This window comes from Fukomys damarensis, unplaced genomic scaffold (assembly GCF_012274545.1).
Source record: "Fukomys damarensis isolate Sample0158 unplaced genomic scaffold, DMR_v1.0_HiC HiC_scaffold_73749, whole genome shotgun sequence".
NCBI lineage: Eukaryota > Metazoa > Chordata > Mammalia > Rodentia > Bathyergidae > Fukomys > Fukomys damarensis.
In genome coordinates, this window is record NW_022974661.1 from 1 (window position 1) to 13672 (window position 13672).

At 48.1% G+C, this 13672-nt stretch overlaps 1 protein-coding gene and 1 long non-coding RNA gene across 2 annotated transcripts; both read right to left on the reverse strand.

Annotated features, from left to right (window-relative positions):
- Positions 1-151: 151 nt before the first annotated feature.
- Positions 152-5432, reverse strand: LOC104855775. Its single transcript, XR_778475.3, has 3 exons — positions 5302-5432; positions 5126-5185; positions 152-311 (listed from the first exon to the last, which is right to left on the reverse strand). It is a non-coding gene; the product is annotated as an uncharacterized LOC104855775 (long non-coding RNA).
- Positions 5433-7214: 1782 nt separating this feature from the next.
- On the reverse strand, positions 7215-12798 carry LOC117283217 (apolipoprotein L2-like; the record flags this gene model as incomplete). Its single annotated transcript, XM_033760703.1, has 2 exons — positions 7215-9209; positions 12597-12798. Coding segments are annotated over 2 exons (1082 nt in total), but the record flags the coding sequence as incomplete, so codon positions are not given.
- Positions 12799-13672: the final 874 nt, after the last annotated feature.

The following is a 13672-nucleotide window of genomic DNA, read 5'->3' on the forward strand; positions in this document are numbered from 1 at the left end:
GGCAGGGCCCTAAGGAAAGTCAGGGCCCCAAGGAAAGGCAGGAGCAGGGTGCTGGAAGCAGGGCACCCACACTCGGGGTCAGTGGACCCAGGGGCCCACTTTGGGCTCCCCTTTCTCTGTGTTTGACTTTCCCACAGAACAGCTCAGCCTCGGAGCTGCCACTTCACTTTTAGGTCAGCAGCGGGAACCTGCCAAAGAGGAAACACACGTACCTGGGGAGAGTGCGTGGGACATCGTTCCGCAGCAGTGTCTCTGAGAGGATTTCCTTATGACGTGCCAGGCTGTCCACGCCGGAAGGGAGGAGGACACGACTGTGAGATGGAAAGGGAGGCAGCTGAGGAAACAGTGAGCAGCCACGGGGACTGAAATTCCCTCAGATGGCAGCGAAGGCCACCACGGTCTTCGGCCGGTCTTCTCTGTCCACTGAGTCTGCAACTCCCATCTAACAAAAGGCTGTCATTGAGCTCGAGCTCCCTCTCCCCTCACCCCAGTCAAGGCAGAGGCCTTGTGTCCTGTGAGAGCACAGGGAGAAGACAATGGGGTGAGACATAACTATACAGAAACAATAAAGTCCACCCAGGGAAGGAATGTTCTGGCAAGTACCTGGGGAGGGAACGTCTTTGCATAAATGGCTAGTACTTGTGCAATGTCGATGAAAGGCAGGCTGCTTACACGTCACTCATTACAGGATTATACACACTCCGCGGAGTGAGAACCTATGTTCCCTCTTAAAGTAGATAGAGCCACTATGGGTGACAGGTAAGGTATCCATATTTACAGAAGTGCTGGGGCCAGGACTTGAACCCATCACCTTCTGACCAAACCCCATGTTTCCTATGATCATACTCCACTCCCTTGAATACACAAAATATTTTTATGTGTTATAGGCTCATTATTAATGACTCTTCTCATTTTGTATTCACGTCTTGTACCCAGTGCCCAAGTCCCTGTCTTGGGAAGTTTACCATTGCTCTCTGTGTTTTCCTAAAGCCCACAGCCTTTGAGCTTTAGCAATGTCCTTCATCCTACAAAGGTCTTAGGTCCCATCCTCCCCTGGCCCTGCTGTGGGTTGCCCAGTCTCCTCTGCTTTTCTTCCCTCACTGCTGTACCTTAAGTTGTTTCTCATCCTTCATGTAAATAATCATGCGGAGAGCATTCTCCTCACATAAAATTTTCCCTCTGTTATGTATGCTTCCTCTGTGGCAACGATACAGATGAATGTTCTGCTAAAAAACATATGTGTGCCATGCTCTTAGAATTCCCAGCCTCCGGGTCCTTGAGTTAAATACACTTCTATTCATTAAAATAATTCCCTCTGGGGCATTTTGTTATAGCCACAGAAATTTACTGAGGCACCTTGCCTTGGCTACAAGCATTTCTTTTATTTCTTTACCAAGTGTACCTATAATCTCTTTCTGATCTCCCTCTACAGGTAGGTTCATTGAGATCCCCGTGAGTACAACTGCCCCTCAGTTTCTGCAGCCCCCCATCCAGACCCTCTTCCACAGCATTGACCCGGAGCCCCAGTCCTACAATGGGTTCTTCCTAGAGCCACCTTCCTGAGGGCTGTGAATCCCCACTGTGTGACTTCCCCCTTACTGAGGGTCAACCAACTCCACCTGCTCCACTGACCATGGGAGTGTCTGGGCTGGAGGACACTGCCTGCATAGACGTGTATAGCTTCTGCCATGTGATGAGGACAGAATAAGCCAAGCAGCTCTGAGATCACCCAAGGTGACCCAGGTCCACCAAAGGTGGGCAGAGCTACCAGCAAGTTCTACCGCAGAAGCTCAGGTCATATCCAAGCAGATTCCTCTACAGGCCATGGTTTTTGCCCTCTGATATTATCTCAACATAGTAGCTCCGTGTACCCTGATATCTGGCTGCCTGCCCAGTGAAAAAGCCACTCTTTTCCCACTTTCCCTCCCTGGTTGCTTCTCCTCTTGGCCGCAGGACATCAAGTTCTGATTTCTGGGTCATCTGGACACCAGCAGTGACTGCATAACTCAATCTTGACCAGTGAGACACAAAAGCAAGTCTGCTGGAGCCTGATGGTGGTGTGTTTCTGTAAAGGACAGTAGTGATAGGAGCGGTGACTGCCCCCTCCCTTTCCTGGTTTAAACACTGCATGGCTTCAGAAACAGGACAGCATCTGTGATTATGGGCCATGAAAATCATGAGCCATTCAGAGAGCGGGAAGGATGGACAGGGAGAAGTAGTGGATCTTGGAGACCTCACACATTTGTGAATGAGTTTGTGCTCTGGGTCTCTCCCTTCCTCAGTCACTCGGGCACTGTCCAGGACCTCAGCTGGGTACTGTGAATCGGTCATCGCAGCTGAGCCTCCCAGTGTCTCAACTCCAGGAAAGGCTGTTATCTAGAGGAAAAAGGAGGTGCTGGACCGAAGCCCAGACTGTGTCTGCCTGGCCCTGCTCCTGGCCACTCACACAGCCTGGGAAGTGAACCCTTCCTTCCCTTGCAGCTGTGGTCAGCTCTCCACAGGAAGCAGGTAAAGGTTCACATAGTTTCCCCCTTTCTGTGGCTGCAGTGCATGCTCCTTGGGCATGGAAAGAGGATTAATCGAGCTTGCTCCACCTGAGGAATCTTTACTGAGCTGGCAGTGTGACATTTGATCCCCTAACCCAGCATCCTGGCCCTTCCGTCTGCTGTAGCCCCATCTTTCTTTAACCCTCCCTGCCTCCCATGCACCTTGGTTCTAATCCACTTTCTTGACTATGATCTGCACCTTCAGCCTCCAGAGTTCACTGGAGCTTCTCCTGCCCCTAGATTGACCTCCCCAACTCCCCCTTTCGGAGACACCTGGTGCAAATGCATCCTCCCCCCTGCTGGCTGCCCCTAGCCCTCCCAGGCACCCTGGAATGTGGGGACTCCTGGGTCTCATGGATGTCATGTTCCACGGGCATCTGTCTCGCAGTGGATGTGGTGCCTCCCAGCAAGGCCCTCTTGTTATCTCATGTATGTGGCACCTAGGACCATCCAAGGCATCCTCCATCCTTCCAGTCCAGCCTGATTCCCAAACCCAGGGTGTGGGAGGTATTTACCAGACATAGGAGCCCCAGCCTCTGAGGACACAGCCTACCTTCTCTTCCCTCTCTGCTGAGTAATTTCATTTGATTTTCTCATCTGTCTCCACGATCTGCCTCTTTCTGGTAGAGAACAATGGGACTAAGACTGAGATCACACAAGTTACCTCACTGTCAATTATTCGTGAGGATTTTATCAGATTTTTTAAAGTCTCTGTTGATCTCTTTGTGTCTCCTTCCATCAGCCTTAATATTTTAAGGTGAGGAGAAATAAAAAGAGAGAATTTCAAAATCAAGGGGCCCACAGCAATCTGAAGAGTGGCAGGCTTTAAGTGTTCCAAAGCCCCCCATTCCCGGGGGAGGCCAGGGCCAGATCTCAGCGCACTTCCCCACCACACCTTTCCTGCTTACTTAAGAAGCCAGGGCATTTCAGGAAAGAAAGTGGAGGTCATTTCCTAACAGCCCCCGCTGCTCCTCTGCAGGTCCACAATGCAGAATCACAAAGAAACATTTAAAACTTGCAGATTGAACAGCCTCAAAATCTGCAGCACGTCCTGGGCTGGCCTGCTATGAGCACACTCAGCTGCACTGACGAGGAGGCTGTAACAGTTTCTGAGTTCATAAATATGATCAGAAATGTCTGTCCAACTTTAAACCGTGCTGCAGGTGTCAGCCCAGCAAGTCAGCCCAGGTCTCTCCCCCAGAGTCAGCGGAGTAAAAGTGCAAGGGAAAAAGGTGAGCAGGGTGTGAGTGAGGGTGGTGTTCAGAAAGGCTTTTTGTTTTTTAACACTAAAAAGGACAGAAATAACTTCCTGTCCAACCACAAGGGAGCATAGATTAGAGCCTACTACAGATACCTGTGGCACCCTTAAACAGAACAGAGAACAGAAAAAAGTGGCAGGTAATGAGACACTCTTGGAGTTCTGTATGATGGAGGCTGAAAACACTCAGGTCCATGGAGTTGAGTCTGGACAGCTAGTGTGAATTTGCATGAGAATGTGTGTGTGTGTGTGCGCGTGAGCGCATGTGTGAGTGTGTGTATCTATGTACACGCGCATGTGTTGGCTTATGTGAGATTTAAATTTCACCTGGCTGCCAATATTTGAAGTGTAATTGTCCCCACTTTCATAACCAACACTCAGCAATGCCGGCGTGTGGTAGATAGGCCCACACTCTCCCCGCTGAGCATCACCTGGTCCGAGAAGCCTGCACAGGTTTCCTGTTCCCTGCCCTCTGGCCTCTGGGGTCACAATGCTTGCTGTCTCCGCTCACGGCATTGCATCCACCTCGCTGCAAACAGGGGCAGTAGCCAGCTGGGGGCTTAGCAGGGCAGGGGACCCTGACTCTATCTCCCAGGAGAAAAAGTAGAAGCTTGGGAGGAGAAGCGATTTGCCCAGCAGCACCCAGCCCTTGGTGGGCAGAGTGGAGGCCAGGATGAAAGTGCAAAAGTGAGATTTACTTATCCACAGTTGCTATGAGTTTCCGTGCCTGCCCATCACAGACCCTCAATGAATACATGCTGTAATCATTAATGGACACAGACGTCCCCAGCCCAGGTAATCTTCAGTACAGTCCTTCCCATCTGTCCCACGCATGGCTTCTATTGCTTCTATGTGGCTGTGTCCTCATCCTATTATCCTCTCCCTGGACCCTGATAAGGTGTAGCCTGACGCGTCCCATCCCAACACACAGGACAGGCTCTGCCTCCTTCCCTCCCTCTTAGGCCACGCAGAGGGCCATCGAGGAATAGCAGGTGCAGGCACTCTATGTACACATTCCGTTGACTTCCGGGCACCCCAGGCAAGCCATTTGGCTTCCAGGGCCTCAGTTTCCCTGCAGGTCCTGGAACAGTGCAGATGTTCAAAGACAGCTGGAAAAATACACAAACCAACCCTTGTTTCTCCAAAGAAACCCTTTGCTCCTGAGGCCGACCTCTGATTGACCAGGCCACAGGACAAGTGGGCTCTGCACTCCAGGCCCTTCTCCACTTCCTTTGATTCTTCAACATTTCTTAAAGATGTGACCACCCCTATGTCCACCCTCCCTCGAGGGCACCTGCCCTTGATTCGGGAAGCCCCACACCTGATTCGCGCCACAGAAAGCTTCGCGTTCCAGCTGAGCAATCCCTCGCCCTCTCTTCTGCTAGGATACAAGGGGAGGGGAGCAGTCAGACTCAAATCTGGGCCCAAATCCAGACCCTTATCCTTCTCTGACAGGGTTGCTGTGAGGATGAGGAGATGGGGGATCCCGTAACTTACCAAGAAATGCTCTCTGGCTGCGTTTGGACTCGACTCAGCCGCCCGGAGCTGTGTGGATCCGGTCCTCAGGTCTCCAGCTGCATACTGAGCAGATGCAGCCTCCTGACAGACACACCCTAAAGGGAAATGGAAACTGAAAGTCACAGTTTCTGAGAGACTGCCCTCCCCTCCTGTTCTCCCAGTTCGAGGAGCAATCTCAGACCCCAGTCCCAGGTCTTCTCAGCCAAACCCACTCATGCTCTTCAGGAAGATGATTGGCCTCCAACAAAATGTGTGATCCCCCACACACTATTTCACACATCGCTAGGGCTTGAAAGTGAACCTCTTACGGAGGCAGGCAGTAGAAAATAGAACCCTGGGCTTGGGAACCATCAGTGATAACAGCATGTATTTATTGAGGGTCTGTGATGGGCAGACATCTCCCACATTTCATGAGGACACACACTCCACGGGGTGAATACCTTCGTGGCTGCCATTTTAAAGCCTTGAATCTCCCCACCTCAGGTAACGTGCCTAAGTTTTCACAGAGGTGCCAGTGCCAGAAGTTGATCCCAAGTCTTTCTGATCCAAATCCCACGTTTCTGATGACTATGCTCTACTCCCTTAAATACACAGAAGTATTTACTCATGTATACATGTTTTTTGTGACTCTTCATTCCAAATCCTACATCTTGTACACTGTGCCCGTTTCTCTCTAACTAAATTTATTAAAGCCCCTTCCCCTTCTGATTTTCAGCGCCTTCCTGTACCTCCTTGCTTCTGCAAGATCCTTCATCTCGTCTGGGCCTGGAGTCCTGCCTGACACTGAACTTGGTTTTGCTATGGGCTGGCCAGTCCCCTCTGTTACCCTCCCCTAACTGTTGGGCCTTAGGTTTTTTTCCAAATTCTTTATGTAGTTAATAGCACAATGAACATTTTCCTTAGGTATGAAACTTTGCTCGTATTTGAGATTATTTTCTATGTGGAGAAATAGAATGACTGGGTCAGAAATTATTAATGTTTAAACATGGGCAGTACACGGTGGTGTTCATTCTGTCAGGCTCACCAGTTGTTTGTAGTCTGTTTTGTTTTTTTAAAAAAAATTGTTCTGCATATGAGGAGAATTTCTTCAAGGTCTGTTGTGATATTGCACACAAGAGCATAATCAACTCTCTATTCATAACGGCCAGTCTAGCCCAGTGTGGAGAATGGCCAGGGACAAGTGAAGGGGCGGTGTGACACAGATGCTCCTCCATGAGTCTAGGGAAAGGGTGACACTGGCATCTAAATGAGGGTGCTTGCTGTCTGGGTGTCTTTCTCCATTACTCTACTTCTGATCCTCTCTACCATCTGCACGGAGGCCCTTTTGATCTCAGTCCAGCTCATGCGCCTCCCCTGTCAGTCCTGGGTCCCCTACTGCTGAATGAGCAATGCACCTGTGCTCAGCCCCAGACAGGCACGATGCACGTCACTCAGGTGTCCAGGTGGGCTGCAGGTACCAGAGTCTGATGGAAATGATTGGCTGGGAGAGCAGGGGTGCAGTGGGTAAGGCAATGGAGGACCTGGGCTTGAGACCCTTGGAGAAGGACAGGCTCTGAGACCCTTGGAGAAGGACATGAGGAAAGGAAGTCAGGTATCTGGAGCCCAGGTGAAGCAGTCGGTCAGCTCAACAGGGCTGTGTGTCGGTGTAGGGATCCACCATGACCCAACCAGCATCTTGAGATAGGATTGACATGATTGTTCCCGAGTAACCATGTCCTTTCTCCCGCATCATTTCCCATCATGCCATAGACAATCACAACCACTGAAGTGATGTGAGATATCAGGAATGTGTCTGATGTGCTTTATGTGGACAGGAGATAAACCAGGCACATTCCAGCTTTGATGAATTTACTTTCGTCCTGAGACCCTCCCTCTCACCCACGTTACAGGGCCCACTCACTTTGTGGCCTGCCCTTTACCAGGCTTCCATGCAAAGTTTCCCAGTAAAAATTACACTCTGTGTAATCCCGAATCTCTTGGCTTTTTTCTTTGGTCACATAGCAGCTTTTGTTTATAAACTTTGATTCTTTACACTCATTTTCCCCAGCATAACTAGTGAATATTTATTGCACCAAAGTCTGTAGAACATATACAAGAAAAGCCAGATGGATCTGAGATACCATCTTGTCCAACATGCCCCCCAACGGATGGACAGCCAGGTTCAGAAAGGCCATAGCTCTTGACCACAAAGTGGTTGACATTTACATACCACCGAGTCCCTTAATCTTTTCTGTGAATTGGGTTTTGTCCTCACTCCCGGATCAACTTCCTTTCTCCCAACACAGCATTTGGAGTTTCAGTGGGGATTTTTATAGATCCCTCTTGGCACACTGGCCCCAAAAAGAGATGGCGACTTGCTTTGTGTTCCATTTCAGCTGCCATCATCAACAGTCATCACTGTTACTGTCACCACCACGACCTCCATCACCACCGTCATCTGGAAGTCAACGTCTGACTGAGACAAGGACGGTGGGAGGGCAGGGCTAGAGAATGTGAGCGACAGGCTTTCTTGTTGCTGGGACCTCAGCCGTGGTTGTGTTCTCTAGTGTAGCTGCTATTTCCTCCCTTATATTTAGTGGTTTGAACACTGACTTCCTGCCATTTTCAACTCTTTAGTTTTTCTGTCTCCATTGTTTATTCCTATACCCGCCTCTGTGCAGTTCCCCACGTATTCTTTAGTCCAAAATACTCTATTTGAATTGGGTTTTGTCCCCACTCCCAGGTCAACTTTTTAAAAAACTTTTCCTACACTTCAATGTTTAAAAAAACATTTCCTACACTTACCATTCTCTTCTTGTCACTTGTTTCAGGCTCTGTTTCCTCCCTTCTCTTTGACCTGCTCGCTTTCTGCGTTCATCCCTCCTTTGCTGTGTTCAGTCAGGAAAATATCGAACTCCTTGACACTCAGGTTCATGCCCTTGACCTCACCCTCCTTCCCTTCTAATAAACTGCCTCTCTGACCACATCTTTGCGTAGCACACCTTCCCTGACCTGGGTGTTTCTGGAGTTACTCATCTGAGCCTGACTTCAAATGCTCATAGGCCTGGCCGAGGTGCTCCAATGTGCTCTCCAGCTCCCGAGCCTGCTCCCGCAGTGCGTCACCCAACACTGACTTTTCCCCCTCCTTCAGGTGCGCAGAGCCCTGTACAAGGTTGTACAGGTCTAGCCCCAAGAAGACAGCTCCAGTGGCTGTACAAAATATCTTGGTTTCTCTGCTTATCACCGTAGCAGTGTGTCCTAAGGTTGACTGTACTACCCCTGTACCACCTTGGACCATGATATTCTCCATCTTTATGGCCACTTTGACCTTGTTTGTTAATTCAAGGTCACTGTTGGCCAGCTTGATAGCACTGATATTCTTTCCGATGCCTTTCAGGAACTGGTTCCAGTTTTCAGTTGGGGAAAATACTTTGGGTGGGAAGCGACCCACAGACTCTGTAAACCTTGTCAGTTTTTCCACAATGGCTGACATCAAATCTCGGGCTTCCTCTTGATCTGGCGGTGTGCGTGAATGCTGTACCGGGACAGAGGACAAATCAACTACACTGCCTCTGGCTCTTGGCTTGTCACCTGGTCCTGAGGGTGCTGGATGGCCCCTTGCTGTGAAGGATGCTAGAACCAGGTCAAGGAGGGTCAAGATATCAGAGGCAGTGGCACTGGGAATGCCCAGCACAGTAGTGAGCGTGTAGTTCCAGTGCACCTTGTTAGCGTGGCCTGCAAGAGCACGGAGCTTTCTTATGTCCTCCATGAGCTCCATTTTCAGTTGAGGAAACAAGTCCAAAAACCTCTCTCTAGCATGCTGGCCTTCTTGCTGCCTCTCTTCGTCCACCTTGTCCATGTCACCTGTAAGCCCCTTCAGAGCTTCACGGAGAGTGTCAGCCTCATCCCTGTAACAGCAAAGTTCAGGAGATTAAGAAACATAATTCCTTTATCTGTAAAATGAGTTCTAGAGTTGTATACAATCACAGAGCTTTAACTATTAATCCAATAGAAAAGAATTGCACATGCAAGTGTACAGAATTTTTCCTTCAATGGTGAACATATTTTGGACATCCTAATGCTCTGTCGTTCTTGTTCAATAAGAGGGCAATGAGTAAAAGTCATCAGAAGATCTCTTTAGTGGAAAGCATTTGGGAAAGATGCCTCCTCACTCAAATCCATGCCATGACTACCATGATATTTGCAGAGTAGGTGTTCTGTAGGTGAAAAAAAGAGACGTGGAATTGGTGAGACCTAAATTCACAGCCCATTAGTATAGAGTGAATGATTAATCTTATCCAAAATGTGTTCTGTTTGGCCTCAGCTACTGGGAATTGATCTGTTACAGCCCTTCTAGGAATGCCTTTGTTTGCCTGGGGATTTGGGCAATAATACCGCACAAATTCAGCATCCCTAATCCAAAAATCCTAAATTTGAACTGTACCAAAATGAAACCCTCTGATCTCTGTTAAGATGACACAAGTGGAAAGTTCCACACCTGACTGAGATGGGTCACAGTGGAAAAAAATGCTAAAAATATTGTCTTAATGTTAACTTTACAGAACATGTGTAAGTTATAAAGAAACACACATGAATTTACTGTCTGAACTTGGATGTCATCCCCATGATGTTATCTGTGTATCTACAAAAATTGGAAAATCAGAAAAAAAATTCAGAACTCAAAAGATTGGTGGTCCCAAGTATTTCCCATGATGGGTCCTCAACAGTAGCAAAATGGTGTGTGATGGGGCTTTAGGATCATTTCTCACATCCAGATTAAGGGGACAGCAAAGGCGCTGAACTCTGGTGTGGGAGGGAGACCCCAGGTCACCAGTGAGGGTAGTATGCGATCCAGCCCCCAAAGAACTTCCAGGAAAAGGCTCGAGTTGAAAAGACCTCTTCCCTTGACCACAATGTACTTAAGCTCTTCTTAACGTTTTCTCAACTGGGCATTGACCTTGGACTTGCAGGACCATCTTGTGTCTCCTGGCCCTGAATTAACCATGTTTAGAACAAATCCTTCCCGTCAGGACAGTGAGAAGCAGCCACCCTGATACCTGACCAGGTGCTCATCAGACTTCCGCGGTATTTGTCCCTGACCTGCTTCGGGAAGAGCCCCATGAAGTCACTGTCACAAATTCCCCTCATCCTGATGTTCCTGTTAATAATTTGCTCTCTGCTTGTTGGTGGCTACTCTCCAGCTGTCCTTACTGTGTCCAGACTTGCTCCTCATCCGTCTTTCCAGTGCAGCTGTCCTGACTGAAGTCTTCCTTGCTGCTCTGACTTGTCTCAGAATGAAGAATTTTTCAGAGGGTGAGGCCCATGCTTGAAAACCCTGGCGTGAACTGTCCGATATAACTACTGCGATGCACTGTGTCCTGAGAGCAATGGATGCTTTATTTTGCAACCCTTCTAAACTCAGTCCCGTGCATCACTTCCTTTGGCTGATTTGAAGCTGTGCTCTTTCCCAGTAATAAATCCTAACTGTGTAAAAGGCATCTTCAGTAAGCTCAGAGTCCCCTTAGTGAATTAGAAAACCTGGATTCAGTTTTGGGAATTTCTGGAGTTTGCAATTAGTGTCAAAAGTAAGGGTAGAATCTGGGTATCGGGGTGCATAATGCAATCCTAGCACTCTGTGAGGCTGAAAAAAGAGAATCACACGTTCAAGTCCAGGCTGGAAACTTAGTGACTTATTGAGACCCTGTCTTAGCAAAAAAAAAAAAAAAAAAAAAAAAAAAAAAAAAAAAAGATTGAAATGTAGCTCCGTGCAAGAGCCCTAGATTCAATCCCTAGTACTACAGGCAGTAAAAACAAACAAACAAATATATAAGGATAGTCTTTGGTCTGCATCTCAGACTTTGCTTTGTTTGATACTGGGCACTTAAAATGTAAGTAATAAATCCTTAGAGCCACAAAGAAGCTCGAAGTTTGTTGTCTGCTCTCTTCCAATGCCCAATGATCTTTGTCCTTCTGGGTGGAAGGTCAGTGCTGCCCCAGTTGCGGGGAAGCAGGAGACCTGGCTGTTAGACCTGGCTCTGCCCTGACTCCCCTCACATTGCTGCCTCCTGACCCACAACCTGCACCTCAACCTTCAGGGTCTTATTGGATGTCAGCCCTCTGAAGACACCTGAGTGGAGACAGCTTCACCTGTGTGCAGCCAAGGCCATGTGCAAAAACTCATGAGACACTGAAACCCAGCTGTCATAAATCATTAAGTCTGAGCAGACCTTCATTTGAATACGACATCACTGGACATATTTTCATCTGCAGTAAGGACTTTTGAGTGTCCTCAGACGCTCTCACATTACACAAAATAGGCAGCCTGCTGTCCTGACGATGGAAGTTGTCACTAAGGTACACTACCTGCCCATTCATCACAGGCTACTCTACGTTGAAGAGGGTCCCCCAGGGTAGCTGAGAACTGTTCAGAGCCCAGTAGGGTATGGACCAAGCAACCAAACCCAGCCCTCAGTGACCATCAGGGATGAATGACGAAAAGAGGGAGCAAAGAGTTTCTCCTACTGACTTGTGCTCTGCTGGGCCCACGACCTTCCTATGCTCTGAGCCTTTAGCCCTTCCCTTGCCTTATTATGGTCCCAGCCTTGAGGCCTCAGCCTTCCTGTTCCCATTGGACACATGACAATCCAAGTCTCCAAGGCACAAGCCTGGAGCCCTGAGACTGGTAGAGACAGCCAGGGTCTCACCCAGCTCTGTGCAACTTCACACTGGTATCTCTGCCTCCTGGGCCACAGAAAGAGCCTGCTGTGTTTGTACAGCTTCTCAGAGGGGGCGAAAAATGACCCAAGGAAGAATTCATGGAACATAAGTTGGTCATGTGTCTAGATTTTTCTGTCTTGTTTAAAAGCAAGTCCTTCTGGCTCCCTTCTCCCAGGAGAAGACCCTTAGCTCTGTTCTCTTACCACCTGGTCTTTTAAAAACTAACTTCCTCTGAGTACCTAATATGTGTCAGCTGCATGAGCATTTTATTTGCATTATCTTATTTTTATTACAATCAAACTAAAGGAAGAAACTAAGGTGGAAAGTGGTGAAGTAACTTGTAAAGTTCACATAACTAGCAGATGGCAGAAGGGATCCTGTCTCATGAGGTCACCATGTCCCTTTGACCTAAGGCCATTCACTGCCAGGGAGTGACATGGGTAAAACATGTCACAGGGATGGTTGGGGAAAAGCACCCTCAAGCCCAACCACAGAAAGTTGCCCGGAGGAGGACCGTATGTACTGAGAAAGGCAGCCCAGCCCTGGGTGGCATTGTTGGGGTGTCGAATGGAGGTGACCTGGGCAATCCTGCCTCTGCCAAGACTGTCTCCCAGGCTTCATCTTCTGTTACCAGCAGCTGAAGATCTTCTCTGCTCACTATGTCCTGGAGACACTCAATGACGTTCTCAATGAAGCTGTTCTCTAGATGGGAGAAAAAAAGGAAAAAGTTAGAACACAGTGATAATGGCTGGAGGATGCTGTGGTTAAACGTTCGTCTTCCTGAGCAGTTGTCACATGGAAACTTTTGATGGCGTCTCTAGTGTTATGGACCGAACTGTGCCTGTCACATTCATATGTTAAAGCCCTAACCCAGCCACTGTGCTTGGAAATGGGGCCAAAAGGAAGACAAATAGGCAAAGCCAAATGAGGGCTTTTGTTCCAGCCACCAGCCTGTGATGTTCTGTAGCAGCACAACATAACTAATTCAACAAGACTTGCTGTGGTATTTTTTATTTTTATTTTTGGAACAAAAGCCAGGGCTCTACATGTACTAGGGTCGTGCTCTACTCCTGAGCCACATCCTCAGCCCTTTTTATTTTATTTTGAGGTAGGGTCTTGCTACGCTGCCCGGATTGGCCTTGTACTTGAGCTTCTCTTCTCTCAGCTTCCTGAGTAGCTGGGATTACAGGCGTATGTCATCGTGGCCAGCGGTACCATAGTGCTTTCCTCAGAAATAAATTGTTTAAAATCAGTTGATTGTTTTTAAGTGCATAGAGCTTTCAGACAGTGACAGCGCCAACGATGGCTTCCATCTGCCAACAACTTATTGTGAGCCAAATTCTGTGTACCAGCATCTCCTAAATGTGACCTCCGACCCAACGGTGGGTTCTGGGATTAGTTTAGGTCAAGAGTGGCACTTTTTAAAAGGAAATATAACTGACAATATCAGAATGTATTGGACATAGACTGGCTGTGTATTTTTTTGTGAATTATTTTAAATACATACCTAGGATGATCGATAAATATAGTGAATTTTTTAATTTTTAAAAATTATTACAATAGAAGAGCAGAGATCCTCCTTCATTAGTGTCTTCATGGAGTGTGGTTAAGCTACAGTGAATGCTGCTGCTGAGTGCCGTCCAACGGAAAGGCC